At 57.1% G+C, this 25957-nt stretch overlaps 14 protein-coding genes across 14 annotated transcripts in view; 8 read left to right on the top strand and 6 right to left on the bottom strand.

Moving 5' to 3' along the window:
* Positions 1-667, top strand: part of VDAG_05805 (uncharacterized protein) — a gene marked incomplete at both ends in the record, with an annotated part of 1195 nt that extends 528 nt beyond the window's left edge. Inside the window, one exon of the mRNA XM_009655202.1 lies at positions 55-667. Within this exon, the coding sequence (XP_009653497.1) occupies positions 55-667 (613 nt within the window). The remainder of the gene's footprint in view (positions 1-54) is intronic.
* A 743-nt stretch (positions 668-1410) lies between these two features.
* VDAG_05804 (pre-mRNA-splicing factor cwc15) lies at positions 1411-2205 on the bottom strand (the record flags this gene model as incomplete). Its single annotated transcript, XM_009655201.1, has 2 exons — positions 1411-1464; positions 1519-2205. 2 exons carry the CDS (start codon positions 2203-2205, stop codon positions 1411-1413), a joined length of 741 nt encoding a protein of 246 aa, XP_009653496.1.
* Positions 2206-2623: 418 nt separating this feature from the next.
* On the top strand, positions 2624-3603 carry VDAG_05803 (exosome complex exonuclease RRP45; the record flags this gene model as incomplete). The annotated part of the gene is made up of 2 exons (XM_009655200.1): positions 2624-2787; positions 2850-3603. The coding sequence occupies 2 exons, from the start codon at positions 2624-2626 to the stop codon at positions 3601-3603; spliced, it is 918 nt and encodes a 305-aa protein (XP_009653495.1).
* A 629-nt stretch (positions 3604-4232) lies between these two features.
* Positions 4233-5151, bottom strand: VDAG_05802 (ADP-ribosylation factor; the record flags this gene model as incomplete). The annotated part of the gene is made up of 2 exons (XM_009655199.1): positions 4951-5151; positions 4233-4891 (listed from the first exon to the last, which is right to left on the bottom strand). The coding sequence occupies exons 1-2, from the start codon at positions 4997-4999 to the stop codon at positions 4233-4235; spliced, it is 708 nt and encodes a 235-aa protein (XP_009653494.1). The 5' UTR covers positions 5000-5151.
* Positions 5152-5604: 453 nt separating this feature from the next.
* On the top strand, positions 5605-6465 carry VDAG_05801 (uncharacterized protein; the record flags this gene model as incomplete). Its single annotated transcript, XM_009655198.1, has 6 exons — positions 5605-5651; positions 5719-5801; positions 5867-5923; positions 5982-6079; positions 6161-6267; positions 6342-6465. The coding sequence occupies 6 exons, from the start codon at positions 5605-5607 to the stop codon at positions 6463-6465; spliced, it is 516 nt and encodes a 171-aa protein (XP_009653493.1).
* Positions 6466-6570: 105 nt separating this feature from the next.
* On the bottom strand, positions 6571-6891 carry VDAG_05800 (uncharacterized protein; the record flags this gene model as incomplete). Its single annotated transcript, XM_009655197.1, has 1 exon — positions 6571-6891. The coding sequence occupies one exon, from the start codon at positions 6889-6891 to the stop codon at positions 6571-6573; it is 321 nt and encodes a 106-aa protein (XP_009653492.1).
* Positions 6892-7529: 638 nt separating this feature from the next.
* On the bottom strand, positions 7530-8598 carry VDAG_05799 (pectinesterase; the record flags this gene model as incomplete). Its single annotated transcript, XM_009655196.1, has 2 exons — positions 7530-7897; positions 7974-8598. The coding sequence occupies 2 exons, from the start codon at positions 8596-8598 to the stop codon at positions 7530-7532; spliced, it is 993 nt and encodes a 330-aa protein (XP_009653491.1).
* Positions 8599-10088: 1490 nt separating this feature from the next.
* VDAG_05798 (rhamnogalacturonan acetylesterase) lies at positions 10089-10979 on the top strand (the record flags this gene model as incomplete). The annotated part of the gene is made up of 2 exons (XM_009655195.1): positions 10089-10240; positions 10307-10979. The coding sequence occupies 2 exons, from the start codon at positions 10089-10091 to the stop codon at positions 10977-10979; spliced, it is 825 nt and encodes a 274-aa protein (XP_009653490.1).
* A 3154-nt stretch (positions 10980-14133) lies between these two features.
* VDAG_05797 (alpha-L-rhamnosidase) lies at positions 14134-15387 on the top strand (the record flags this gene model as incomplete). The annotated part of the gene is made up of 2 exons (XM_009655194.1): positions 14134-14304; positions 14497-15387. The coding sequence occupies 2 exons, from the start codon at positions 14134-14136 to the stop codon at positions 15385-15387; spliced, it is 1062 nt and encodes a 353-aa protein (XP_009653489.1).
* Positions 15388-16225: 838 nt separating this feature from the next.
* VDAG_05796 (uncharacterized protein) lies at positions 16226-17608 on the top strand (the record flags this gene model as incomplete). Its single annotated transcript, XM_009655193.1, has 5 exons — positions 16226-16409; positions 16496-16527; positions 16587-16704; positions 16766-16962; positions 17015-17608. 5 exons carry the CDS (start codon positions 16226-16228, stop codon positions 17606-17608), a joined length of 1125 nt encoding a protein of 374 aa, XP_009653488.1.
* Positions 17609-17955: 347 nt separating this feature from the next.
* VDAG_05795 (peroxisomal NADH pyrophosphatase NUDT12) lies at positions 17956-19255 on the bottom strand (the record flags this gene model as incomplete). The annotated part of the gene is made up of 2 exons (XM_009655192.1): positions 17956-18650; positions 18718-19255. The coding sequence occupies 2 exons, from the start codon at positions 19253-19255 to the stop codon at positions 17956-17958; spliced, it is 1233 nt and encodes a 410-aa protein (XP_009653487.1).
* Positions 19256-20110: 855 nt separating this feature from the next.
* Positions 20111-21632, top strand: VDAG_05794 (uncharacterized protein; the record flags this gene model as incomplete). The annotated part of the gene is made up of 2 exons (XM_009655191.1): positions 20111-20671; positions 20781-21632. The coding sequence occupies 2 exons, from the start codon at positions 20111-20113 to the stop codon at positions 21630-21632; spliced, it is 1413 nt and encodes a 470-aa protein (XP_009653486.1).
* An 805-nt stretch (positions 21633-22437) lies between these two features.
* Positions 22438-23865, top strand: VDAG_05793 (uncharacterized protein; the record flags this gene model as incomplete). The annotated part of the gene is made up of 1 exon (XM_009655190.1): positions 22438-23865. One exon carries the CDS (start codon positions 22438-22440, stop codon positions 23863-23865), a length of 1428 nt encoding a protein of 475 aa, XP_009653485.1.
* Positions 23866-25013: 1148 nt separating this feature from the next.
* The window catches only part of VDAG_05792 (peroxisomal catalase), a gene marked incomplete at both ends in the record, with an annotated part of 2287 nt that continues 1343 nt past the window's right edge, over positions 25014-25957 (bottom strand). Inside the window, 2 exons of the mRNA XM_009655189.1 lie at positions 25014-25221; positions 25477-25915. Coding sequence (XP_009653484.1) covers positions 25014-25221; positions 25477-25915 — 647 coding nt within the window. The remainder of the gene's footprint in view (positions 25222-25476; positions 25916-25957) is intronic.

Below are 25957 nucleotides of genomic sequence, written 5' to 3'. Positions count from 1 at the left end.
CGCCCGGGGCCGGGGCGCGGGCCGCAACCGGGACTCTTTCGCCGCCCGAGGCAGTCGGCCAGGGCAGGCGGAAAAGCAGACGAGAAAGCAGACGCGGAAGCAGACGCGGAAGCCGACGAAGAAGACGCCCAATCCGGCTGGTCCGTCCCCGGCATTCCCACCGCGGGGCCCGCACACCCTCGCCAGCCTCCCCGGGCTCGGCCGGCGCCTTTCAGCCACGCTCGGCGCCGCCCACATGAGCGCGGCCGTCGGCGCGGCGTCGGGGCTGAAGATGTGCTTCGCGTCGCTGAGCAAAGGGCTCACGGCGCTGGCGGTCGAGTCGTTCACGACGGCGCACGCGCTGGGCGTGCTGCCGCTGCTGCGGGCCGAGCTGCGGGCGCGGCTGCCGCGGCTGGCCGAGCAGGCGGAGCGCGCCGTCGTCGCCGTGCCGCCCAAGGCGTACCGGTGGGTGGCGGAGATGGAGGAGATCAGCGAGACGCACCGTGTCGATGGCGGCTTTGCGGGCGAGGCCCTGTTTCGCGGCGCTGCGGACGTGTTTCGTGTCGTTGCTGACGAGACGGTGCTCGGCGCTGAGCGCGTTGGCAAGAGGCGGCGGGGGACGACGGTCGAGGATCTGGCCGAGGCTGTGGCGGAGGGGCTGGAGAGGAAGAGGAAGAAGGAGGAGTGATTGGGGATGCTGGTGCCTGGATCTTGCGGACTGGGTGTTCGGGTGTTGTTTTCCGTGCTGCCATGTAACTAAGGATCTCGAGTGCTGCTATGTAAACCGAAAATTTTGGCATGAAGAACGTTGAAAGAGAGTAATATTCACGACACCCGACGGGCTGTTGGGAGACTCTGGATTGATGAAATACAGCTTGGCCGAATCATACACCAACACCTATCGTAACACAAGAACACCATGTCGGACCTCGATACCAGCCAGACGGTCATCAGCATCTCCTTCATCAAGCGCAAGGCCGGCACAACACCCGAGCAGTTCTACCACCACTGGAAAAAGGTCCACGGCCCGCTGGTCCGTCCCTGGATGAAGAAGCACGGCTTCATCTCGTACACGCAGGTGAGCGACCGTTGGCCCTCGAGAGTCACGCTCACTGTCCCCCGACCTCCCGCTGACGCCCCCAGGTCCATGCCACGCCGGCTCTGAATGAGGGCGTTGCGCCCATCGGTCCGGAAAACGCCGGCGCCAGCCCTCTGGCCGAGTACGACGGCTGCGCTGTGTTCGAGGTGCCGAGCATGGAGGTCTTTGCGGCAGCCTTTGGGGATGCGTATTATCGCGAGACGATTGAGCCTGACGAGCACAACTTTATCGACAAGAAGGCAGGTGTCACGCGCATCCGGGGCGAGGTCAAGCAGATTCTGTAGGGTGGTGTTCGTCGCCGGTTCGAGGAGGGGGTTATCCACGATGCGCGTCTACCTGACATATTTGTTCATGAACCTCTTGTGGAAGTCGGACCGCAGCAGATCCTGAGAGCGGGTCAGCGGGGGGCTCCAAGTGTAAAGAAGGAAGACAATACTCACGTTGATAAACTCCTTCTTCCCCTTGTCCTCGGTCCCGCGCGCCTGGTTCTTGAACACGACGTCGTCGTCCCAGCGCCTCTTCATGTTGAAATCGGGCTTGTTCAGCAGCGGGTTGCCCAGCGCTATGTCCTTCTCGCGCGCCGCCTGCTCCTCGGCCGCCCTCTCGCGCTCCTCGCGCTCCCTCTTCTCGGCCCTCTCCTTGCGGATCTTCTCCATCTCACGCTGCAGCTCGGCCTCTTCGTCATCGCTGTCGTCGTCACTGTCGTCATCGTCGTCGTCGTCCGCTTCCTCGTCGTCCTCCGAGTCGGCATCGATATCCCGCGTCTCCTCCAGTATCCTCCTCCGCTTGGCGGCGAAATCTTCCTCGTCGGCCTCGTCCACGTCGCCGCCGCCGCCGCCGCCTGGCCCGTCGAGGGGCCGCTTGACACCGCCTGTCGCGGGGGGCGCGTCGGAGGGGGGAGGCAGAGGGGTGCCGTTCTTCTTGGCGGCGTGAGCGGCCTCGGCGGCGAGGAGCTCGGCGGCGAGGTCGCGCGGCGCGTCGTCGTCTTCGTCGGCGGCGCCGCCCTGGCCTCGCTGGCGGAACTTGAGCTGGGTGTGGGCGGGCAGGAGGCGCTGGTGGTAGGCCGGGCCGCGGAGGGCCTCCTTGCCGCGGGCGGGGTCAAAGGTCGGCCTGTGGGCTGTGGTCATGTTTCTGGATGGAGGGCGGTGGTGTTCTCGAGATGGTGAAGTGTCGAGGCAGTGTCGAGATGGTGATGTGTCGAGATGTTGGAAGCGTCGAAATGATGGATCGAAATGATGGAATGTCGAAATGATGGCAGGAGACAGAGTCGAGATTCAAGGTGCAACGCCGATTGGTGCAGAAAGGTACCCATCCACACTGCCAAGTTAGGTACAACCCAAAGTACCGCCAGCCGGCCCGGCGCCGCCTGGCAGAATTTTGTCAAGCTCTTCCAACTCAAGCTCATGGCGAACATCACCATACTGCCTTACCTACCTTGCCTACCTTACCTAGGTATCTGCCCAAGGTAATAAAGCTTCATCGCCTCACCACTCCTAGTGAGACAAACCTCCCACCTCGGCACCCTCTCCCACAATCGCCGCCAAGATGCCGCGAGAGGCTGAGCCCTCGGTCAACGAAAAAGAGTTCATCCTCAAGGCCCTGCATGAAGGCGTCAGGTTAGACGGCCGTCCCTTTGACCAGTATCGCAACATCGACATTTCCTTTGGCGATGAGTACGGCGTCGTCGACGTGAGCCTCGGCAAGACGAGGTAGAACGACCTGCATCCCTCCCTTCCTTGACTTGATGCCAGCGGACTGACCAGATCCCCAGAGTCATCGTCCGCATCTCGGCCGAGGTCACGGTCCCCCACGCCGACCGCCCCTTTGACGGCATCTTCCAGCTCGCCACCGAGCTCTCGCCCATGGCGTCGCCGCACTTTGAGCCGGGCAAGCCCACCGACACGGAGATGCTGCTGTCGCGGCTCCTCGAGAAGACGATCCGCCGCTCCGGCGCCCTCGACATGGAGTCGCTCTGCCTCGTCGCCGGCGCCAAGGTCTGGAGCGTTCGCGCCGACGTCCACGTCGTCTCGCACGACGGCAACATTGTCGACGCCGCCTGCCTCGCCGCCGTCGCCGCCCTGCGCCACTTCCGCAAGCCCGACGCCCAGGTCGACGGCGAGGACCTCACCGTCTTCACCCCCGCCGAGCGCGCCCCCGTGCCCCTCGGCTGGCTGCACTCGCCCTTTTGCGTCACCTTTGCCCACTTTGGCGCCAGGGACGGCGGCCCCGACGGCGACGGCCGGGACGGCGTGACGCTGCTCGACCCCGACTGGCGCGAGGAGCAGCTGCGCGTCGCCTCGTGCACCATCAGCCTCAACAAGCATGGCGAGGTCTGTCAGGCGTCCAAGCTCGGCGGCGACGCCGTCGAGGCCACGACGCTGCTGCAGTGCGCGGCGCTCGCGGCCCGCAAGGTCGGGGAGCTGTCGGATCTGGTCGACAGGACACTGGCCGCGGACGCCAAGAGGAGAGACAAGGGTGGCTTGATGGCTGAGCTGTCGGCGGAGAATGACCGTGTGGCGGGGTGAGGCCTGGGGGCACGAATAAAAGTGAATTATAAAAAATGAATGATACCCCAGATTGGATGATCCTGCCTACATGTCTATGGAAATCTGTTTGTGGCAGATAAAGTGAAGTATAAAAATGAATGATACCCCAGATTGGATGATCCTGTCTACATGTCTATGAAGATCTGAATCTGTTCAAGGCAGATAAAGTGAAGTATAAAAATGAATGATACCCCAGATTGGATGATCCTGTCTACATGTCTATGAAGATCTGAATCTGTTCATGGCAGATAAAGTGAAGTATAAAAATGAATGATACCCCAGATTGGATGATCCTGTCTACATGTCTATGAAGATCTGAATCTGTTCATGGCAGATAAAGTGAAGTATAAAAATGAATGATACCCCAGATTTGGATTATCCTGTCTACATGTCTATGAAAATCGGTTCGTGGCAGGTATTCTATGGTCTGCACGCCCAGGACGCTCCATACGTTTCCCACACTCTGCAGTGTCCGACGGGAAGTGCTCGCTCCAAGCGCCCAACGCCGAGAAAGTAATGAAAAATGGTTTCTTTAAAAAAAAAAAGAAGAAAGAAAAAAGTCATCATTCGTGATGCTTCTTCGTCGTGCTCCTCTTCCTCCTCGCACCCTACCTCATCACAGGCGGCCGCGACTCCTTGTTCCACTTGACCCTCGACCGCACCCACTCGACGGCCTCGCGGACGCCCGTCCCCGTCAGCGCGCTCACGGGCAGGACGCGCGAGTCGCGGATGCTGCCAGCCTGCTCGCCCTCGAAGACGCGCTTGACGAGCCCCTCCTTGATGCGCACGACCTCGACGCAGTCCTCGCGGTCCTGCTTGTTGGCGAGCACGAGCACCGGCACGCCCTCCGTGTCCGAGTGGCGCAGCACGTCCTCGAGCACGGCCTTGCACTCGGCGAGGCGGCCGTCGTCGTCGTCGCCGCCGCCCGCGCCCATAGCCTCGCGGCCGGGCTTGGCGCGGAAGCCGCCGCGCTCGTCCTCGACGAGGTGGCCGTCGCCGAGGTCGGTGCTGTCGAGGATGAAGACGATGGCGTGGGCGCTGGCGTAGTAGCTCTGCCAGAGCTTGCGCAGCGACATTTGCCCGCCGACGTCCCAGATCTTGAGGTACATGTCCGGCAGGTCGATGGTCGAGACGTTCTGGCCGACGGTCGGCACCGTGTTGAGCTTGGGGTTCGGGTGCGACGCGAGGAAGAGCGACTTGACCTGCTCGTGGAAGGTCGTCTTGCCGGCATTGTCGAGGCCGAGGAGGATGACGGAGTACTCTGGGTCTTGTCAGCATCGGGTTGGCGTCGTAGCCGTCGGGGCTTTGGGTCGCGGGCTTGCGCACCTTCCTTGCTCGTCGCGAGCAGATAGAGACTCTTGGCCAGGTGGTACATCTTGGCGAGGGAGCGGTCTCTGTCGGACCTGAACCTGGGCCTGGACCTGGACCTGGACCTGGACCTACACCTGCGCCGTCGGAAGGTTTCGTGGTGAAGTTGTGGGACAATCGTGGATGCGCTCAGCAAAGAGGCATTGTTGCACCTGTGATGGTTAGTTGCACGCCATCAGTCAAAGCGATGCTGTCTGTCAGTTGGTCGTGGAGGGGATCCGTGCGTGTGCCAGGGGCAGGCACGCGGCAAGGCGGCACTTGGCCTGCAGCCGCCTGCGCCTCCACTCGTCTTCGAGCCTCGCTGCTCATGACAGAACAAGGACACACAAGTCAGTACCTTGCCATGGCATCCTAGCTCTCTGGCTCATCGCACTTTACAGAAACAAGGCCACGTCACGAGGGACAATGACAAGCAGATCGTGACCAGAACGATGAGAGATATCGACCAGCGGCGCGGGGTCAATTACTGATGATGATCAGGGTCGTGGACTACCATGAAGATGTCGTCTAGGAATGTCACCGGTGGTGTGGTCCCCCATAACATTCGCACCACGATAGCTATTCACAACCTCCTGCTCACTCGTCCATCATTTCATCTCCGACTTGCTCATCATGGCCGTCCGACTTGCTCATCATGGCCGACAAAAAGCTAGATCATCGTGCGAAATGAGTGCGGAATCCCCGGCGACGATCGCTGGCGCAACACAGACTGACGACCACGGGCAGGGAGTACATCGAGCACCGTCAGTGCCCTCCTCTCCTCCAAGACATCATCAGCGTCAAGGGAGAGCACGGATCGACCTGCATCAGTGAGAAGCCTCCGAAACCTGACCTCCCCCCACCTTGTGCCACTTCAGAAGCGGACCGAGCCCAGTATCTTGCGCCGACATGCGAGTCGACCCGAGAGACTTCTGCGGTCTCCAACTCGGAGGTGGGTGGCCCTCTACCTACCGGATCTAAGGACGCGTACTGAGCGGACCATGCCGCAGAGGCCAAGGTCATCCGCAATGCCGGCGGCCGTACTTTCGACGCCAAACGGAGCCTTGCCGTCATGGGGACTATCGCCCCCCTGGCCATGATCGTCGTCGTACACCACACTGGTATGACTTTTTGCGCTTCTCTGTACGACAACGACATTGGCCATGATCGGAAACTGACATTGCCAAAGACTGCGGCGGGCTGTGCACAACTGATGAACAAGTCCATCTTCGGCTCAGAGAGCGAGCCCCTTCCCACGCGCACGAGATCAAATATGCGATTTGGCACCTTTTTCTCGTGGGTGGAATGCTTGTCATGCTATTTTACCCCTGTCTACTGTCACAGGACAATGCTGACGCGGAAGCAAACAGCATCGACGAGAGTCTTCGTCAGGACGTGGCAGAATCAAAAATTGGCACTTTTTGGCCAAGGACGCAGATCGTGGGGTATGCGGTTGACATTGTCACGGGCGAAATCCACGAGGTTGTTCCCTGAGCCAGTGTGGCGGACGATAGACTATAATAGCTACCTACGATACATAGAGGCATTCCGCCCACGGTGTTACTGCCATTGACACACAAGACTGCGATGGAATGAAATTCAAGCCTTGCCTGCACGGCCGTTTTCGAACCATTCCCTGAGGACCCTTATTTCCCCATCGTGCAGACCAGGAGTGTTGGTGCCGTGGAGGGAGATGACATGCGTCACCAGGCTGCCGGCCCTCTGCGCTTCATCGGCGTAGCCTTTGGAGTCGAGAATCTCCTTTGCCTGGCTTGGGTCTCTGACGTAATGTTCGAGGAGATTGAGCTCCTCGAAATCGAGGACGGGATCCGCGTCACTGTTGCGGGCGATGATCTCTTGAGCGAGCGTGTGGCTAGCCAGCATTTCTGCTCCCGAGGCGCCTGTGTAAGCGGTAGACATGGTGAGGGGTTGAAGCTTTCACTGTAAGTCTTTGATGATTTTCTGAGTCGCGGTTTTTGAGGATGATGCCTTGGCAGTAAGAAGCTCTGCTTGTCAAGCGGCTCTTATAAGCTGTGCTCGTCCACGTCTGCCTACTTCAATGACATTGCTCGACACACCACCCCGCACCAACGGCAGGAATCCCTGTAGCCAGGGGAGAAGGTGGCAAAAGTACCACAACTCGCCTAGGAAACCAATCCCACTGTGGCATGACCTACAATGAGTTGTCAATGCTTCGATGCCACATGGCTGACAGCTTGCAGTGCGGCTTTTGGACAGACAGTCGGTCCAGCTCTTACTGTCAATAGACACCTCGAATATCGCCATCGTCGGCTGTTCATTCTCCATGGCCACAGTACAGAACTGCATAACATTCGCTACGCCGCAAAAGGAGACAGTCATTGAAAGCCAGTCTCGGTCTCGCGGCATGGCATGCCATCATGACTCGCCAAGCACACCGATTCAGCCTCATGAAATTAAACACTTCATCGTCGATATCGATTCCTATATACAGTCGTGAAACCTAAAGCGGCTAAGCCAGGGTACAAGGCGGCCTAGTGAGAAGCATTTAGGCAAAAAATGACCTCCATCGCAGCGTTTCACATGTACGAAGCGTCATAGTAGCCCTTGCTAGCATAGCTGCTCGTCAAGATGGTCGAGATGGAGACAGCCGACGAAAGGGCCTTGGAAAAGCTCGCTCGGGTGCCCGAGGCCCCGGCGCCCGTGTTCTGGTACTCGCCATACGCGACATTGCTGGTCCTCTCATCGCCTGTGTTCCAGACCGACCACCCCGCCGAGTTGATGACGGACGAGATTGTCGTCTTTTGGAACACGACACGGGAGTAGGTGCCCCACGGACGGCCGAGATAGTAGGCACCAGCGCTCACGCTGTTGCCGGAGGCAGCGGCGATGTTGCAGTTGTTGAACACGTAGTAGGACGGGTTGGACGAAGAATCGCGTCCGTTGGCTATCCAGCTCTTCATCAGCCTCGTGTGCGTGGATAGTTCTCCTGGGGCATATCATCCCGATGGTGTGGGTCTTACCTGTGATCCAGCCCTTCGAGGCGCTGAGGACGCGGAGGTCGCACTTTTCGAACCACGCAGACGCCTGGCGGCCAAAGATAAAGTCCGTGGCGCCCTGGATCAGGGAGCGCGAGTACAGCTGGTACCCGGTGTTGCTGAGGAGCGTGTCCTGGAAGCCGGTGAAGGCGCACCCGTAGTAGCCGCTGTCGGCGTAGGCGCTCAGGGCGATGGCCTGGCTTCCCTTGCCGTACGTGTTGGCGACGTTGACGTTGTACAGCTTGAAGTTGTTGGCTTTCACGCGCAGGGTGCCAGTCTCGTCGTTGTTGAGCCCGTCCTTCTGGCTCTTGTTCGCCGTAATGGTGACTTTGTTGCCGGCGTAGCCACTGGTGTCCGTGCTGTAGCCATAGATGGTAAGTTGAGCGATGCGGCTCGGGACGAGGACTTGCTCGGCGTATGAGCCCTGGTTGATGAAGATGCACTGTGTGCCCGAGGCCGACGTTGACAGGGAGTTCACAGCAGCCTGGATCGTGCCAAACTGCCCACTGGCCGGAGATTTGCTGACGGTGATGCACCCCGATGGGGCCGAGGTCCTCGTGGCAGCTTGTGCTGCAGCAAGCAGAGTGCAGAGTGCGGCAAACGTCTTCATCGTGATGGAATCGACAATCAAACAAGGTAGGCCAGCGTTAAAGTCCTCAAGCCGATGGCCCAGAAGCAGGAGCCAGGAGAATCAGATCTGCCCATCTTATATCTCAGTTCATGGACTCACTCTATTGACCATGCCTCTGAGGCCATCCCAGCTAACCAATGTCTTTCGCGACCATCCATGGCTTTACCAAGCTTTCGTTGGTGCAAAAACCAGGAACCAAGTGACATCTCTCCAGTCCCAAAGGGGTTAAAGGCATGATCACCTCCCGAAGTGCTACCCTACCCCTGCGAAGATGCTTCATTCCATGCCGGTAATTTCAGAGAAATAACGCGGGGTGGTTTGAGGGTGACGCTAAATGATGGGGGAGCCCGGCATGCTGTGCAGCATTCGGGGCACACGCCCGTGGTGAACGCGCTCTCTTTTGGCCAACATTGGCCTACCGCATACAATTCGCCTGCTTGGAGTGTGGATGACACTTTCTTCGGCCTGTCTCTTCCTTTCAGCAGCGTCGATTATTGTCAATACCTTGGCCAACTGGCCATTGTCCGCAGGTGGACGCATCTGCTGAGGCACCGCTCACGAGTCAAGACAGATCCGCTCACCCGGAAGATAGCAAACGGCTGTGATTGTCTCTAGAACGAAGCAAATGAGATGCCAGAAAACGGTTCCAATGCACTTGAGATCCCCTTGGCTTTTGTTGACCGATTTGAACCTCCACGAGGTCTTGACTCTTGACATCGCTAGCCGTCTTGTAGGCATGGGAGAGATAAAGTACTATGGCCCTGAATCAGGGATATGAGCAAAAACTGCAAGTTGAACGAGAAACGTCAAGTAATCAATCTCCGGGCGAATGGATCGGCTCAGGATTGTTCCCCCATGAAATGTCCGAAACGCAGCTTTGGAGTTGGATGCGAGAGTCCAAATGCACCGTGCTCGATGTGTTCTCAACTCATTCAACCTCTGGTTCCGTGTCTGCTTTCGGGAAACGCCTCGTTCGGGGACCACTTGCAGGGTTCAGTCGACGATCTTCTCGGTAAGCTGTTCTGCAGGCGATTGAGCGGTGGCGGCAATGCGAAGAGCTCCTTGACGAGATCGACCGCCTTGAGGCCGGACGTACGGATGGCAGAAATGCAGCAGATTTCTTTTTCTTTAGGTATATTTCGTTGTACATCACCTAAACATGGAGCTCTTCAACTCAACGAGATCACGCCGCGGTTGCCGTTTTGCGGGGAATCCCAAATTGCTTTGCTTCACTTGCCAGATGTCTTCGGGACATTTATGCCCACCAATGGTGAACTATTTCGCCAACCCCGCATGTTCATCGCATGCCCCTTTATGGATACCGTCCATCGACAATGTCAGATCGGTTAACCCTATTTATATGCACCACGATGGCTTCACAAACTCAATGTGATACTGGCTGGATGAGTCTTGGTTATTGCTAGAAGGCCATTACTCTCGTCCAGTCTCGAAATATCGTGCCGCATGTCATGCTTTTCTCAGCACTTTTTGCCACAGCGGCTCTCGCACCCAGCTTCGCTCTGGCTGCACCGCTTTCTGTGGAGCCAAGGGCGACTACGAAGATATTGATATCTTCCGATAGCACGACCGCCAACTATGCCACTGGAAATGCTTTGCAAGGGTGAATGCCGATCAGCCCAGTGGAACAATCCCTCTCACCGATACTGAGTGCTAATCCTCTCTTCAGATGGGGCTATTATCTGAACACTTACACGACACTGGACGTCCGTAACTTGGCCAGAAACGGGCGCTCCACTCGGAGTTTCATCAACGAAGGCTTGTGGTCGTCTCTGTTGGCCTCGACAGCTCAAGGCGACTATGTGCTGATAGAAATGGGCCACAATGACGACGGCGACCCGACGGCTGTTGGAACGACGGCCGCGGACCGTGCCACGCTGCCAGGCATAGGCGAAGAAACCAAAGTCGTCACCACGAGCACCGGCGCCAAAGAGACTGTCCACACGTTTGGCTGGTACCTGCGCGAGATGATTGCAGATGTCAAGGCCAAGGGCGCCACGCCCATCATCTCCGGCATGGTCAACAGGAACTACTGGAATGGTAACACGTTGCGCACCGACTGGCCGTTTGCGACGTATGCTCAGCAGGTGGCCAAGGCCGCGGGTGTCGAGTACCTCGATCACACAAAGTACTCCGTCGCGCTCTTCCAGTCCTTCGGCCCGACAAAGGCCAAGACGTATTTCCCCAACGACAACACCCACACCAACTGGGACGGCGCAAAGCTGAACACGCAGACATTTGTGCGGAGTGTAAAGTGCAAGTGTGGTGGTACAAGCAAGCTGGCCCAATATCTCAATGCTGCTGCCAATGCTCTTCAGACACCGGCATGCCAAGCTTGCTAGCTTTGGCCTCAAACATGAATCCTCGTGTACCTTGTGTAGAAATCGCATTCATTCATGTCCGATATTGCCACGATGATATTGGAGAGGATATACGTTGGATGTAGTTAGGTTCATAGGAATCAGCACAGTTCCTGTCACCACGGAATTGAACAAAGTGGATTGATTGTTGTTAAGGTACAAAAGGAGACTTCCAGAAGTCCAAACGAAGGTAATTGGTCAGATCCAGCATCGGTAAGGAGTCTTACCGGGGCGATAACGACAGAACAAATGCATCAAATGAGGACTCCACATTTGGGATGAAAGTACTCCTGGGTCACAGAACAGAACCTTGCCTGATCGGCAACACCCTCAGATGGGTAGGCGAGCCTCTCTCTGACCATCTGAACCACGAAAGATCAGGCAGATGCCTGTTGGCGGCTTTTGGAATGCCAGGATGTTCTTATGCGATTGCCGGGCCACGGCTGTGGCTTAACCGCTTTGTGGAGAGAGTAATTATGGCGATGTATGTATGGTGTTAGTCTTCGAGCGTCTCGCTGGGACAAAGTGTCAGGGGACCCTGCGGGTTCCCTGCGGAGCCGCTAAGCAGGGGTCGGCTAGGGACTAAGGGCTACAAGAACGTATATATATAGGCTACGGAGGGCCCTCTAAGCTATAGAGGGCTAGAATTCAGATATATTACGACCCCTGACCAATCTTCTATCTACTCCGGACTACGTATAGAAGACCTCTTCACTCTGCTCTAACTAATGCTCTAATATAAAGCCTTAACTATATAAGTAGGTACTAGATAAAGAGCATAGGGATAAAGGGGAAATCTAACTCAAGACTTATGTACTAAATAATGAAGAAGGAAATGAGGTTCCTGCACGCACGCATGCATACGAGCATAAAGCTTATTAGCGAGCTAGCTGCTGAGGAGTATGATGCATAGTTGGATGGACACGGCTCTTATGCGGCTTGTATTAGAGACGGGTCTGGGACCAGGCAGAGATCACGCCAGGAAGACATGAAAGTAGTTATAGCTGTTCTGTACGTGTAAGGCAAAACGAGTGCTCAATCAAGATGGATAGGCCACATAGGCCTATATCAATAACGGGGCCACGTGCCTCCCTGGTCAGAGGCCTTAGGCACTCAGCCGGCCTTTTGATGACGATTTCAACTTTAGTATTACTCGTGTTTGACTGCTAACCCAAGGAATGGCCAATCCTTAGTTAATAGGCACTTTACCATGCTCAGAGTAATCACTAGACGTCTGTCCCACAATGTCAGATCCTGCGGCTTCTTCGTCATTGGAGATTCTGACACAGTACATGCCTTTAGTAAGGCACAAATCGTCAAGGGGATGACACCTTAGGTGTTAATGGTGGACCAGTCTCCACACTGGCCAGGATTATGGGAGCACCATGTCCGATCCCTGCCAGATATTTGGCAGCGGTAATGAGTAGTCGACGTAGCATCGACTATATAAAAAGTGAGATTTGACTATAAGTGATAATAGAGATACTTCACATACGCACGCACCCGAGAGATCTCTTAGAACCCGTATCACAGGGGCAGCAATCGTTTGCTTTCCGGCATTCACCTTCGAAGCCATTAGTAAGGGTAAGAAGTAAAAGGTAAGAATGAAGAATAGTTAGTGATCCTAACGTACCACCAAGGCCACGAAGAGTTGCAGTAGCAAGTGCAACAAGCAGAGTAATAGTCGTAGCTATAGAGAGCTTCATAATGATCTTTAAAACTTCTTAGAATAGGGCAGTATATCTTTTAATAAAGAAAAGAATATCAAGTTGGAAGGGATCTTTAAGGCCTTATATAGACAATAAGATATTATAACTCTATTCTGTTTTCATTAATAGCTCTCTAATTATAATATTAATTATCTTATTTAGACGCTAAAAAATAAGTTTAAGGGAGTACTTAATATCTAATAATTTAATTCTTAGAGCCTAAGTATAGATAGGGCGCCTAGACTACCTCTAATTCTATAGGGAAGTAGAGTTGGATTTACTCTAGCTTCAAAACTAAGCTAATAAGAGATACGAGAGCTTGAATATTTATTATTATTAAATAGCTTTATAAAGATTTATAAAACGTAAACTATCTTATAGATATACTTTTCTCTTTCTAATAATTTATATATTAATATAGTTTAGTTTTTATTTTAGCCACTAGAGGAGTTATAAGACCCTAGCTCCTATATTATCTATGTTGAGAGGGCTTCACTGCTTATGTGAACCCCAATCCAGTACTTCCGCTGTGCTTGCGAGCTCTGAATAGGTAGGGTATCTGATAAGTCTTGTGATGGTTGATTCTTGATTAATTCTTGTCTAAGTTACTGCTACCTTCGTGAGTCAGATATACCCATCTGCTCTCAGCGATCACGTAAGCCGTAGTTCACGTGCTCCTGAGAGCAGTGGATCCCAGATATCCCAGATATCACCATCCTAACCACAGAGTTCCCTAATATTGGTTCAACAATCTATCTTATTAGCTTATAGACTAGCTTTATCAAGGCAGTATAATCTTATACAAGGAAAGGACCGTTACTATACTATCTAAGCATCCCCTATAGGTAGGGATAGTGGCTACCTCGGAGGGTATTTAAGCTTTTGCCTATAGCTATATAGGGTAGCCGCTGCCTCGGAGGGTATTAAACTTTTGCCCCAAAAATATAGATAGATAATAGGGGCACGTGCCTATAGATCAGGTCATGTTTGTACGGAAGGTAAGGCCATGTGTATGACGAAGGCTAGGCTATAGAGCAGGCTAGTCTATTCTATTCGTAATGTAGTATAGTAGCTTGCTTTATTTTAGTGTTTGATAAGTACGCAGGGCTTTGTTCTTACGGTCGTCCTAGTATTATAACCTAGAAGCGCTATGAGAGGGGTAAAATGATTCACGCCAAAGCAGCAGGTTACCCAACTTTTTGGATCCGCCATCCACTGCTTGGTACGACGAGCTCGGTGTCATTTGCACCGATGTCCCCATAGTCATTCTGGGTGGCCGATGATTCCCAGGTTTGCGGTTGGGCTCATGCATTTGATCCCAACGTAGCAACTTCAAAGGATGCGTCCTGACTCCTCGCCCGCACCGTGCGACAACAACTACTCGTCGTTCTTCCACAGCGGCAGGCACTTCACAGTAAGGGCTTCAAATGGCTGACCAACCTGTACCCGAGGACCAAAAGGTCGACAAGGTGTATGCCACAATCTTCCACCCCGTGTTTGCGCAAAAGGCTGAAAACCTGCGGCCAACCCTTCACACATTGGACGTCAAGCCCAAAGAGGTCATCACCTTCGGACCAGGTGAGGCAGCCTATTCCAGGGTACGACCAATTCACCGACTTTCGATTGAGGAGCTTGCCAACAGGGCCTGAGGTTCGTGTAAGGGATTCGTCCTCGACTTTGGCTCCCACAATGTCGGCTACGTCTCGTTTCACCTCGGCGCCGAAGGGCTTAATATGAACACCCCGGCACGGCTGAGACTCACATTGGGCGAGATACAGATTACAGAGTAGCTTCACCCATGCCGGTCGTGGATCAGCACCCGCTGGCTCCCCGACGAGGTCATCAATGTCGATTGGGTGCCGACAGATGTGGCGATACCGCGGCGCCACGCCTTCCGCCCCCTGCGTGTGCAAACATTCGACACCTCGCCCAAGTGCAAGATGAAGTTCAGCGGGATCGTGACACGATCAGAAAGCGCTGTACCGCCGGACCATCCCGTGGAGCCGTGCCCCGTCCCTGAGACCAACGATGACGGTGCTAAGCTCCTGAGGCGCATCAACGCGGTGAGCCAGAACACGTTGCGCAGCTGCATGCAGACAGTCTTCGAGGACGGGCCCCGGCGAGACGGACGGCTTTGGAGCGGGGATCTTTGGTTGCAGGCGCTCACAAACTACGTTTGGGGACGGCGACCTCGTCAAGCGGTGCCGGCAGTGCTCCGTGAGGATGGGTTGCTGCCAGCGTATGTGTCCGAGAAACCGAGGCTATCCTACAGACTACATTCGTCGACTACGACGTACTCTTTGGGTCAATTGTTGATGATTATTGCGAGGCAACGCGAGATCACGACACGGGACGCGAGCTGTGGCAGACGGTTCTCAGCAGCACAAAGGCGGCACTGGCATATATCGGGGAAGAGGGTATTTTCTCGCGTGGAGCTTGGAGCGGGTGGAAGTTCCTCGACTGGGCCAAGGAGCTCGACCGCGATGCCGGCATGTATGGTCTCGTTATCCTGGGCATCGCAGGCTTGGATGGCACTTGATGGGGTCATGGGCCCAGCGACGTGCAAAGCAGCGATTTTGAAAGCCATGGCAGACCCGAAAGCAGTCAGGCCGATGACGATGTACCTGTACCACCACGTCGCCGAGGCGCTGAGCGTGGTGGGTGGCGGCAAAATGTCTTGAGCTTATCCGCGAGCACTGGGGTGGTATGATGAGGGCGGGCGCCGACACCTTCTAGGAGTGCTTTGATCCGGAGGATAGTCGTAGCAGTCCATATGGCGACTGTCAGTGCAACAGCTACTGCCATGCATGGAGCTGTACGCCGAGCTATCTATTGAGGGTCAAGCTGAAGGGGTGGCTGGAGCAGCGGTCAAGTGTACAGCCAGAGGCCTGGCTAGGCAGAGCAGTCTTGTGTGAATCAGACTTGACAGTTGTTCCATGGCCATGCCGACCTGGTGCCAGGGTTCTGTGAGAGTACGAGGATGAATGTTCGATGATCTGACCTCAAAACCAAGGAACAATTCGACATGTGACGGTGAATTCGATGCAACAGAGACGGACCTCAGAGCCCGCCAGATGGACTGAGGTGGAAGACGGAAGATTGTTGGGTGGTGACGCTTGCGGAGCTTCTCCTCCACGTCTGACATCACGCTTCGTGCTACCTGATTTGTGCCTTACCTAAGGGGGCTCCCGGCCCATGGCAAGCAGGTGCTTGTTTGTTGGCGCTTGCCATGACGCGACCGGTCAAGTATGTGGATAGCTGCATTTGCTCGACCAGCGCCTTCCCTTGGTTTTGATCGAGATGCTGTATGGACCATGATGACGATGCGGGCACGTCACTGACGGAAAGACCAATCGCTCAGCCGCTCCTGCTCCAACTTTGTGTTACAAGTTCATCCGTTGAAATAGAAAGCGTGAGTGACCGGCTTTTCTTCTCTTGTTCCTGCACTCTCACCTTTTGTCATCTCGCTCTACCTATCGAAACGAGCTGAAGCCATCACGAGTTGCACCTACCACTACTATGGACACTGTCATTCCTGGCGACATTGCCGATCAGCACGCATCCAATGCCCAACGCAGCCGCGCAAGGATCCTCAATGAGCATAAGCGCCGTGTCGGCAGCAATGAGGATCAGGAGTCGACCCGTTCGCTGAGAGAAACGAACGAGAGTCGCGAGGCCACGGGTCCGCTGAGGGAGATCATAAGTAAGCGTCACATAGACGTCGACTGGGTTTTGTTTCAATGTCCCATTACGTGTCTCGTAATTTTGCTGACTTTGCCGAACCTGAAGACCAGCAGGACAGTCTCTATAAGTACATCAACGTAAGACATACAATTCTCACACCCCTTTACAGTCTTGTGGCAGCACTAACAAGCTTCAGTGGGAAGACCCCCTGAGGACTCTTGGCGCATACTTTACTGCCCTTACTGCTTTGATCGTCACACACTATTATCCGTGGACGCAGCTTGCTCTGAAGTATGGCGCCATCAGTCTTGGAGGTATACATCCCCAGCTCTTGTCCACCTCCTGATTCTACGAATAGCTTCTGACCCCCAACAGTGGTGTCCGTCACCGAGTTTGCAAACAGACAGTTCACGTCCCAGACCCTTCTCTCGAGGTTGCGACCCACCGAGTATCGCACCATACCCGAATCGACGCTCAACGCGACTCTCAAGGATGTTCATGATTTCGTCCAGTATGCCATTGTCAAGCTCCAGAAGGTCGCTCTAGGTCAGGACCTCGACCGAACGTTTGCCGTACGTCTTCTGCGCGAAGAATAGAAGCAATTTTCAAGCTGACGTACTTCAGGCCTTCCTTGTCATCACCAGCGTCTACTTCTTGAGCGGCATTTTGTCGCCTTTTGGCTTCATAATCTTGGGCCTGACCTCTCTGTTCGTCGCTCCGCTCGTGACGTCCGCACGAGGCCGCGAGGTGGCTCGCGATGCCAAGGTTCAAGCCGAGAAACTCGGAACTGCCGCCGCTGATAATGCCAACGCGCTCGCCAGCGGCGGCAAGGCCAAGTTGGCAGAGGGTTCTGCCAGGGTACGCGAGTCGGCTGCCGGCGTGCAGCAACGCGTGGGCGATGCTACACAGGGAGTCAGTCAGACTGCTGCGGATCTGACAGGTCAGGCCCGCGAGACGGCGTCGCGCACGGCCGAGGATGTGAGAAATCTGCCAGAGATGGGATCCAATGCGTTGAGCTCGACATCGGCCAGTCATGATGTGGCAGAGAATGGCTCGGAACACTACACACACGAGGCTTCGCCTCTAGGTGACAGGCGTTCCGCCCCAGACGTCAACTTTACCACAAGGTACCCTGAAGTGGGGCAGGGCGAGGACGAGAGGTTCGGTTCGGTTCCTGGAACGGTTTCCAAGGTCCAGGTCTCGGAGGAGACGGCATGATCTGGGTCCGGAGGGAACCGCACACTTGGGCGTAATACGATGGAAAGAAAGAGGAACACGAAAGTGATGAAGCTTGAGATATGAACGGACGTGGCAACAAAACAAGCAGCGAGTCAATATCAAAATCTTAAATCTGTAAAATTCGTACCCGATGCATCAAGCTGAAGCCCAAGATTACGCTCAAGTATGTGAACACACTGATACGCACTTCCACGTCGACTTATCAAGTCATACATCGCTTTACCATGGCATTCAGAATATCTAGTTCTATTGAGCTGGCAGTCTACACAGATGGCAGGAGCGGTTTCTCTTCAAAACCAGAGTCTATTCGTTGAGAAAGCGTCCCCCTAAATCTTGGACGCATCCGCCGCCGTCGCGAAGCCGTCGACAACCGCCGCCAGCAGCCTGTTGGCAATGGCCGTGTGCGGCGGCAGACGCAGGGTGCCCTCGACGTACCCCTCGGGCGCGGGCTCGCCGAGGCCGCCGACGCCCAACTGCAGCGCCAGACGGACCTCGTCGACGGGGTACCAGTGGGCGGCCTCGAGCTCGGGGTCATTACCGAGGTCGATGGCCTCGCCGTCGGGCAGGGCCTGGGCGACGGCGCCGATCATGAGGCTGGCCGGGTAGGGCCAGGGCTGGCTCGAGTGGATGGCGACGCGGCCGACGCGGACGCCGCTCTCCTCGAAGACCTCGCGGCGCACGGCGTCCTCGATCGACTCGCCCGGCTCGAGGAAGCCGGCGAGCGTGCTGTACATGTGCGGCGGGTAGCGCTTCTGGCGGCCCAGCAGCACGCGCTTGCCGTCGGCCGAAATGACGGGCGCGATCATGGTCGGGTCCGTACGCGGGAAGCTGAGGTTCGAGACACCCCTGCGGGTGGGGCAGTCGGCGCGCGGCGTGCCGGAGGCGGCGGTGGCGCGGTCCGTTGGCGGGCAGATGCGCTTGAAGCCGGCGTGGCCGGAGAGGGTGCGCGCGCCGCAGCCGCCGCAGAACTGGTTGCGGGCGTTCCAGTCAATGGTGGAGCGCGCCTGGGCGTAGAGGGCAGCTTGGGGGGGGGTTCTGTCAGGCCAGGCCTTTTTGCTAGCAATGGGTAGCAGACGCATTAAACATACCTGATCGGGCATCGAGGGAGAGGTGTATCCTCGCCTCGAGGAATTGCCTGCCACGCGCCTGCTGCTCGTCGATGAAGGTCTGCGCAGCGGCAGCGTAGGTGCCGTGGGGTGTCACGTTGACGGCGAAGTAGGGGCGGCCCTTGTGACCCTTGTACTCGAACGGGACACTGCCGTCATCGAGGAGACCGAGGAACAGGACGACGGGACGGTTCTCGTTGGAGTCAAAGTTCTTGATGAGGTCGTCCTCCGAGGGGCCAAAGGGGTCCTCGCCGGTGACCGGGGAGAGCTCCTTGTACGTCAGAGGGGACAGCGTGTTCGGGTCGTCGACCAGGGGTGTGAGGTTCTTCAGGGCGAGGAAGCGAGTTTCCTCGAGCTGGAAGGCTGTCCTGAGAAACCCGAAATCGGTGCGCAGCCATGACAGGCGGTTGACGGGGTTGCCGGCAAAGTAGTTGATGGTCTCACGGCCAAACTTTTTCGACAGCGACGACTGAGGGTCATCGAGCGGCGGGAGAAGCTGAGGGGCGGCGTGAGGAGCCATGCCGAGGTATGTTTTGGCGCGAGCGGTAAAGCCGGAGGCGAAAGATCGATGGAGGCAGCGGAGCCACGGTGCCCTGGTGTGGAGGGCAGTGAGCAGGATTGAGGATGCAATGGTCGTAGTGATTGCTGTTGGACGTTCGTGAGAGGGGAAGAGGGGGTATGGAGGGTATGTCACGGAAGGTAGAATGTCGTGATGGCGGTGGTTGTGAATGAGAGGTGAGTGCTTAATAATCCAGTGCCGACTCGGACAAATATCGTGGGGCCGCGACAGCAAATGTTGCATCACCATTTGACAACGCTAGCAGGGAGCTCCGGTGCGGAGCGTTGGCTGCGTGATGATTTACGATTTAACGTTTCGGCGATGGGCCATTCTCGAGGGTGTCTGATGAATGGGAATCACAGTGATATGGACTTGATTGAGCAGCAGCTCAACAAGTAGCAGCTCAACAAGTAGACACACTCATCATTGTCGAAGCAGGCATCATGATAGAACCCCACCTTCCACTTCTGCTTCCGATGGGTCAGCAAGAGCTCTCGCAGCGGGCAGCGGCCGGGAGAGCTGACTCAGGGTTAGGGTTGGCGGGGACCCTGGCCTCGGCCTCCCCGCATTCCAGATCGCCCTGTGACGTCGCTTTCGTTCGCTAAAAACTCTACCCCTGCAGGGCCGAGTCTACCCTTGCAGGACCTTGCAGGGGGGCACGTGGATTATAATGACGAGCCTATCGAGTTTTGCAGCTCGCTCCGAGAAGAGAGCACGGTCACCGGATTGACACCCGAGAGGCGCTGAACGAGAGGGAGGCAGCTTGGCAGCCAGGCTTTAGGCCCTCCACTGGAAGCAGCACAGGCAACTTGGACGATGAGGAAAAAGTCTGCTTCTGCCTTAAGCCTTACCACTTTGCTCGGCACGCGACACTTTGCTCGGCGCGCCACCCAGTTCCGCAGATGTCAATTGAGTCACGGCCGACGCCATTCTTCCCTTTGCTTGTTCTTTTCTTCCCCCATCTTCGTCTTGTCGGGGTTCTTTGTTACATCTAGGCGGATCCCGGGAACCATTCGCCCCCCAAGCACCAGACTGCTCGCCCCTCCCCACCTCCCTCTGGTGCACCCTCTTACGAACGCATCGTCACCAACTGCCGCCCTCATCGAGCTGTGCGCTACGACCACGGCCAGCCGCCTGTCGAACATGTTCTCCATGGCACCTCCCACGGCGCCGTTGCACCTCGACGTCGAGGCCATCTCGGGCATATGTGGCTCCATTTCCATTGCCTGCTGGGTCGTCGTCTTTTCGCCCCAGATCCTCGAGAACTTTCGCCGCAGCAGCGCAGACGGACTGTCTCTGCAGTTCATCATTGTCTGGCTTGCTGGCGATGTCTTTAACATTCTGGGCGCCGTCCTGCAGGGCGTTCTTCCGACCATGGTGCGTTTTCTCTCTCAGCCCGCTCCCCCTTCAAAAGCCGTCCAAGCTGACGTGTCAGATCATTCTCGCCATCTACTACACCATTGCCGATATCGTACTCCTCGCCCAGTGCTTCTACTACCGCGGCTTCACCTGGAAGGACGAGGTCGTGCCGCCGGCACCGAAGCCAAGGCCCGCGCGCGTCCCCGGCCGCGAACGCGACATGCTCAACGAGCGCACCACACTGCTCGACCACGCCGCCGCCCACCGCGAGCGCCGCGGCTCCGACTGGTCGAACCTCTCGCCAGCCGTGCCGCTGCACGACGGCCCGCCGCCCGCGACGCCGGCGCAGCCGACGCGTCTGCAGACGGCCCTCTGGAACGCCGTCGCCATCCTCATGGTCTGCGCCGCCGGCGTCCTCGGCTGGCTCCTCAGCCGGCGCTACTCGCCCACGCACGGCGCCGGCCACGACGGTGACCACGACGGCGACCACGACGGCCACGACGACCACGGCGCCGACCAGCAGCTCGGCTTCAACTTTTGGGGCCAGGTCTTTGGCTGGCTCTGCGCCGTGCTGTACCTCGGCTCGCGGCTGCCGCAGATCCTGCTCAACTACCGCCGCAAGTCGACCGAGGGCGTCAGCATGCTCTTCTTCCTCTTCGCGTGCCTCGGCAATCTGACGTACGTGCTGTCCATCTTTGCGTACGACCCGCACTGCGGCCGCCACGGCTGCGCGCCGGGCCGCGGGTACGCGCGGTACATCCTCGTCAACCTGTCGTGGCTCGCTGGCAGCATGGGCACGCTGCTGCTCGACATGGGCATCTTTGTGCAGTTCTTCCTGTACCGCAAGGACGAGGACGAGGACGACGATGAGTACGAGGGCGACGACGAGGACGAGGAGGAGGCTGATGGGCACAGCATTGACCAGGACCGGTGGGACCAGCGCCCGCTTCTCGCGCGGGGGGATACGTCCTACCCTTAGAGGGGGTGTGCTTGATTCGACTCGTTTTGGACCGGAAAAAAAATGAAAAAATTGATGAGGGATCAGGAAAAGGAGAGGAAGAAAGATGTACAGGTGGAAAACCGAGGGGTCTGAAACACAAAATAAAAAGGGTTCTTGGTGTAACGGTTGGGTATATGGCCATGACCACGGCGTTTTTGGTCTTTTGCAACTAGCATATTTTTAAAAGTACAGGGTCGCTTCGCTGCACATGTGAGATGGATTATTGGCTTCAGCAATCTTCTATAGGCTTCAGCAATTTTCTATAGAAATGAAAGGATGTATCTTCTTCTGGCTTATGACGAGCTGGGCAGTCAATGATGTCGTCAATCGAACACACCAAGCACAGGGTTCGTGCCGCCAGCGAGATCGGACGTGGCACGCAGAGTGTTCCTCTCATGTTGTCATGCCGTCGCTCATTGCCCACAGCAGCGTCGTGTTTGCGTTGAGGCCATCGAGTAGCGGTGAAGCTTGATGGTTTCCAACCACAGCAAGTCGAAAGTAAGCACTACTCGGTCGGCACCCATACCTTCAGACTCGAGGCGACGACCCCTGATGACACGCTGGGCGGAGGGGTTTGACAGCAAGGGCGCGGCTAGTGGGCCCCGGCTGGTGCTTCCTTCCTCTTTCTGGTCGTCGCTCACTTGAGGCAACTGCTTAAGAGTCACTCTTTCCGCCTGCTTCTCGACTGTTTCTCTGCCATCGAGATCTAGATCGGGGCTCTACAGCTGCGGCCTTGTCGCTCCCTTTGATCACAGTCAACTGCCATCGCCATCTTGTCATCATCATGGCCACGTCGGAAGTGCGGCCCAGCCTCGAACTGCGAACCCTCGACCGTCCCGACTTCTTCGACGGAACCCCCCTCGGTGCCGCAACGCCAGATGCCGCCCTCGGTGAGACCGACCTCCCCGCCGTCACCGACACACACGATCCCGCCGATGAGTTCGAGTCGCTGCCGCCTGCTGACGAGGGCAAACATGCGTACCTGTTCCTCGCCGCCTGCTTCCTCGTCGAGGCCCTCATCTGGGGCTTCCCCTTTTCTTTTGGCGTCTTCCGCAGCTACTATGCGACCCACGCCCCCTTTGCCGGCGCCCCCAACATTGCCGTCATCGGCACCTGCGCCATGGGCATCATGTACTTTATAGCACCTCTCGTCATCTCCGTCCTCCGCGTCGTCCCTCGCTTCTCCCGCTGGTCGCCCGTCATCGGCCTCCTCTTGACGTGTTTCGCCCTCGCCATGTCCTCGTTCAGCACCACGGTGCCGCATCTCATCGCCACCCAGGGCGTCTTTTATGCCATGGGCGGTGCCCTCGCCTACATTCCCTGCATCGTCTACATGGATGAGTGGTTCGTCCGTCGCAAGGGGCTCGCCTACGGCATCATGTGGTCCGGTACGGGCATCGCCGGCGTCATCTTCCCCCTTCTCATGGAGACGCTCCTCTCGCGCTTCGGTCATCGCACGACCCTCCGCCTCTGGGCCGGCCTGCTGTTCCTGCTGGCCGCGCCTCTGGCCTTCTTCATCCGCCCGCGCATCCCGCCGACCAGCGCCCGCTCCTCGAGCGCCGCCTTCCGCAGGCCCCACGCCAACGTACGCTTCCTGCTGAGCCGGCCCTTTCTGCTGCACCAGGTTGCCAACATGGTCGAGGCCCTCGGCTACTTCCTACCAGCCGTCTACCTGCCATCCTACGCCCAGACGTTTCTCGGCGCGGCACCCTTCGCCGCCGCCTCGACGCTCTTGTTTGTCAACGTGGCAAGCGTCTTTGGCTGCGTCGCCATGGGTCACATGGTGGACCGCCTGCCCGTCGGCCACTGTCTCCTCGTGAGCTCCATCGGCGCCGCCGTCGGGTGTCTGATGCTTTGGGGGTTCGCCTCCAATCTGCCTGTGCTCTACGTCTTCTGCGCCGTGTACGGCCTGTTTGCCGGCAGCTACACGTCGGCCTGGCCCGGCGTCATGACGAGCATCGTCGAGCGGGAGAAGGGCCAGGGCAGGGGCGTGGATCCCATCCTGGTCTTTGGCTGTCTCGCGTCGGGCCGAGGTGTCGGCAACATGGTGTCGGGACCGCTGAGCGAGGCGCTCATCGAGGGGAAGCCGTGGATGGGCGATGCCGCGTTCGGCTACGGCAGCGGCTACGGGACGCTGATTGTGTTTACGGGCGTGACGGCCGCGCTCGGGGGGATGAGCTGGCTGTGGAAGCGCATCGGGTGGATGAAGTAGGAGGGTGCGGGCGGAGGACGTGACGATTCTGCTGCGTGCATGACTTGATGTAGTCCACGGCGCCTCTTTTTGTTTTGAGACTGGATGCGTGACCGTGGTGGCCTACATGACGCTGACTATCGCAAGCATGCAAAGTACCTCATATCAGTACCTAGGACAGGTCCCATGGCGAAAGCGAAACCGAGCCAAAGCACGAATCCCATGCGCCATGAGGGAACCATCCGAGGAGGGAAAACCATCAGAGGAGGGAAAACCATCAGAGGAGGGAATGGGACTGCAGAAATCTAGTTCCACGACTACAAAGTATTCGCCCTCTGCGAAGCAACATTTGGGGCGGCCCAACCGAGACAGAAAACGGCATGTGATCACTCGCACACGTCACGTTGGGGCCATCACGACCGCGCATCCATCCCCCAACGTCAGACCAACACCGCCTGACCCTGCCGCTTCTGCCCCGACAGACCCCTCCCAACCGTCCACGGATCCGTCAGCCGCATCTGTAGCTATCCTCTGCTTACCTGCAATGTCTGACATGACGCATCATCCTACCTGGGATACCTGACCGACGCGCCATGTTTTCGACCATCCGCTGAATTCGCGCAGCGCCTCTCGCCAGCGGCGATACACAGACTTATAGCTCCTACATGCCCTATGCTGCCGTTCGCTCGACCTCAGTCCGAGAGTCCGGCAAATCCAACAAAGATGCATCAGTAGAGTGTTTGTCAATCAGTAACACGCCCTACACTTTCCGATAACATTACGCCGCCGCCGCCGCCATGTCCTTCGAGAAGAACCCCGTCCTCGCACCGCCAGAGCCGGCGCTGCTCTCGCCGCAGCCCCGTCTCGCCCAACCTGTACGTCACCCAGATCCTCATCTGGTGCCACTTGCTGGTCAGGCTGACGAAAAGCCCAGCGTCCCATCGCGCCCATGTCCTACGCGCCCTCGTCGGAGGAGCAGGCTCTCGCCCTGCGCGGCGGGAGGAGGGGTGACTGTTCGGTGAGTCGGCCTCTCTAGGCCTTTCTCTGCCTTTTTATTTTTCGTTCTATTTTTGCTTCTTCGACCCTTTATCAAGTTCGACCCTTTGTTGAGAGTTTTCGGGGACGCGATCCTCTGTTTGGACGTTTGCTATGAGATTTGTCGACTCTCTCTATTTCTTGGGCCTGACTGCTGACCACGCAGGCCATCTGCTGCGGCATGTGTGCTGGGTTCTGCTGCTTCCAGTGCCTCGACTGCCTGTGCTAGTTCCAGTTTGGGCTGTTTGGAGCGTCGGCTTGGCTTGGACATGTGACTCATGTGAGACGTCTGGCCTGAGGGTCCTCTGCTGTCTGTGGATTAGATGGTGCGCTTTTCCTGGGCTGTGGTGGGCGGTGCATGTTGTTTGAATGCGATGATATGACATCGGTGCGAGAGGACAAGATCCCTGAAAGAAAGTCATCATCTATGAATTATGGTCCGTATATCTTTTACTGTTCCTCATCAGGTGGATCATCGCGAGCCACATCACTCCATAATCCAGACCCTCGCTTCCTTGTATTCACGTTACGTGTTCCACATCCTACTACACAACGTAACGATGCATGTCCAATTTTGACGTCGATGAATCCACCTACAGCTTCGACTTGACCTCCGCAGGCGCCGCCAGCTTCTCCGGCGCCGCCAGCTTCTCCGTCGCCGCCGCGATCCGCCTGCCGAGCTCCCCATCCACCTTGCCAAACATCTCATACACCCGCCTCCTCGTGCCCTCCTCGGCGCCAGCGAGATGCCCCGCCACGTTGCCGACATAGTTCTCCTGCTGGCCCTGCGTCCGGCCCAGCACGGCCCACAGACCGGCGGCCTGCACGTAGTCCTCGGGGCCGACCTCGGCGAACACAGCCTCGACAGCCTCGCCCTCCCAACGTTCGTGGCCCGACACGGCGCGCACGGGCTTGTACGCCAGCGGGCTCGCCGTGGCCTCGTAGCCCGGGGCGGCGCCGCCGTTGCCGTCGACAGCCATGGCGCCGTCGCGCTGAAAGGGGTTGAAGGCGCGCACCGTGCGGTTGACGCGATCTGCTGGTAGTTGACACCTACGCGGTGGCGGTGCATGTCCGGGTA

The sequence above is a fragment of the Verticillium dahliae genome, genomic scaffold, assembly GCF_000150675.1.
Source record: "Verticillium dahliae VdLs.17 supercont1.11 genomic scaffold, whole genome shotgun sequence".
NCBI classification, from domain to species: Eukaryota; Fungi; Ascomycota; class Sordariomycetes; order Glomerellales; family Plectosphaerellaceae; genus Verticillium; species Verticillium dahliae.
The sequence above is the reverse complement of the archived record's forward strand: the minus strand, read 5'-3'. Positions and strand labels throughout refer to the sequence as shown.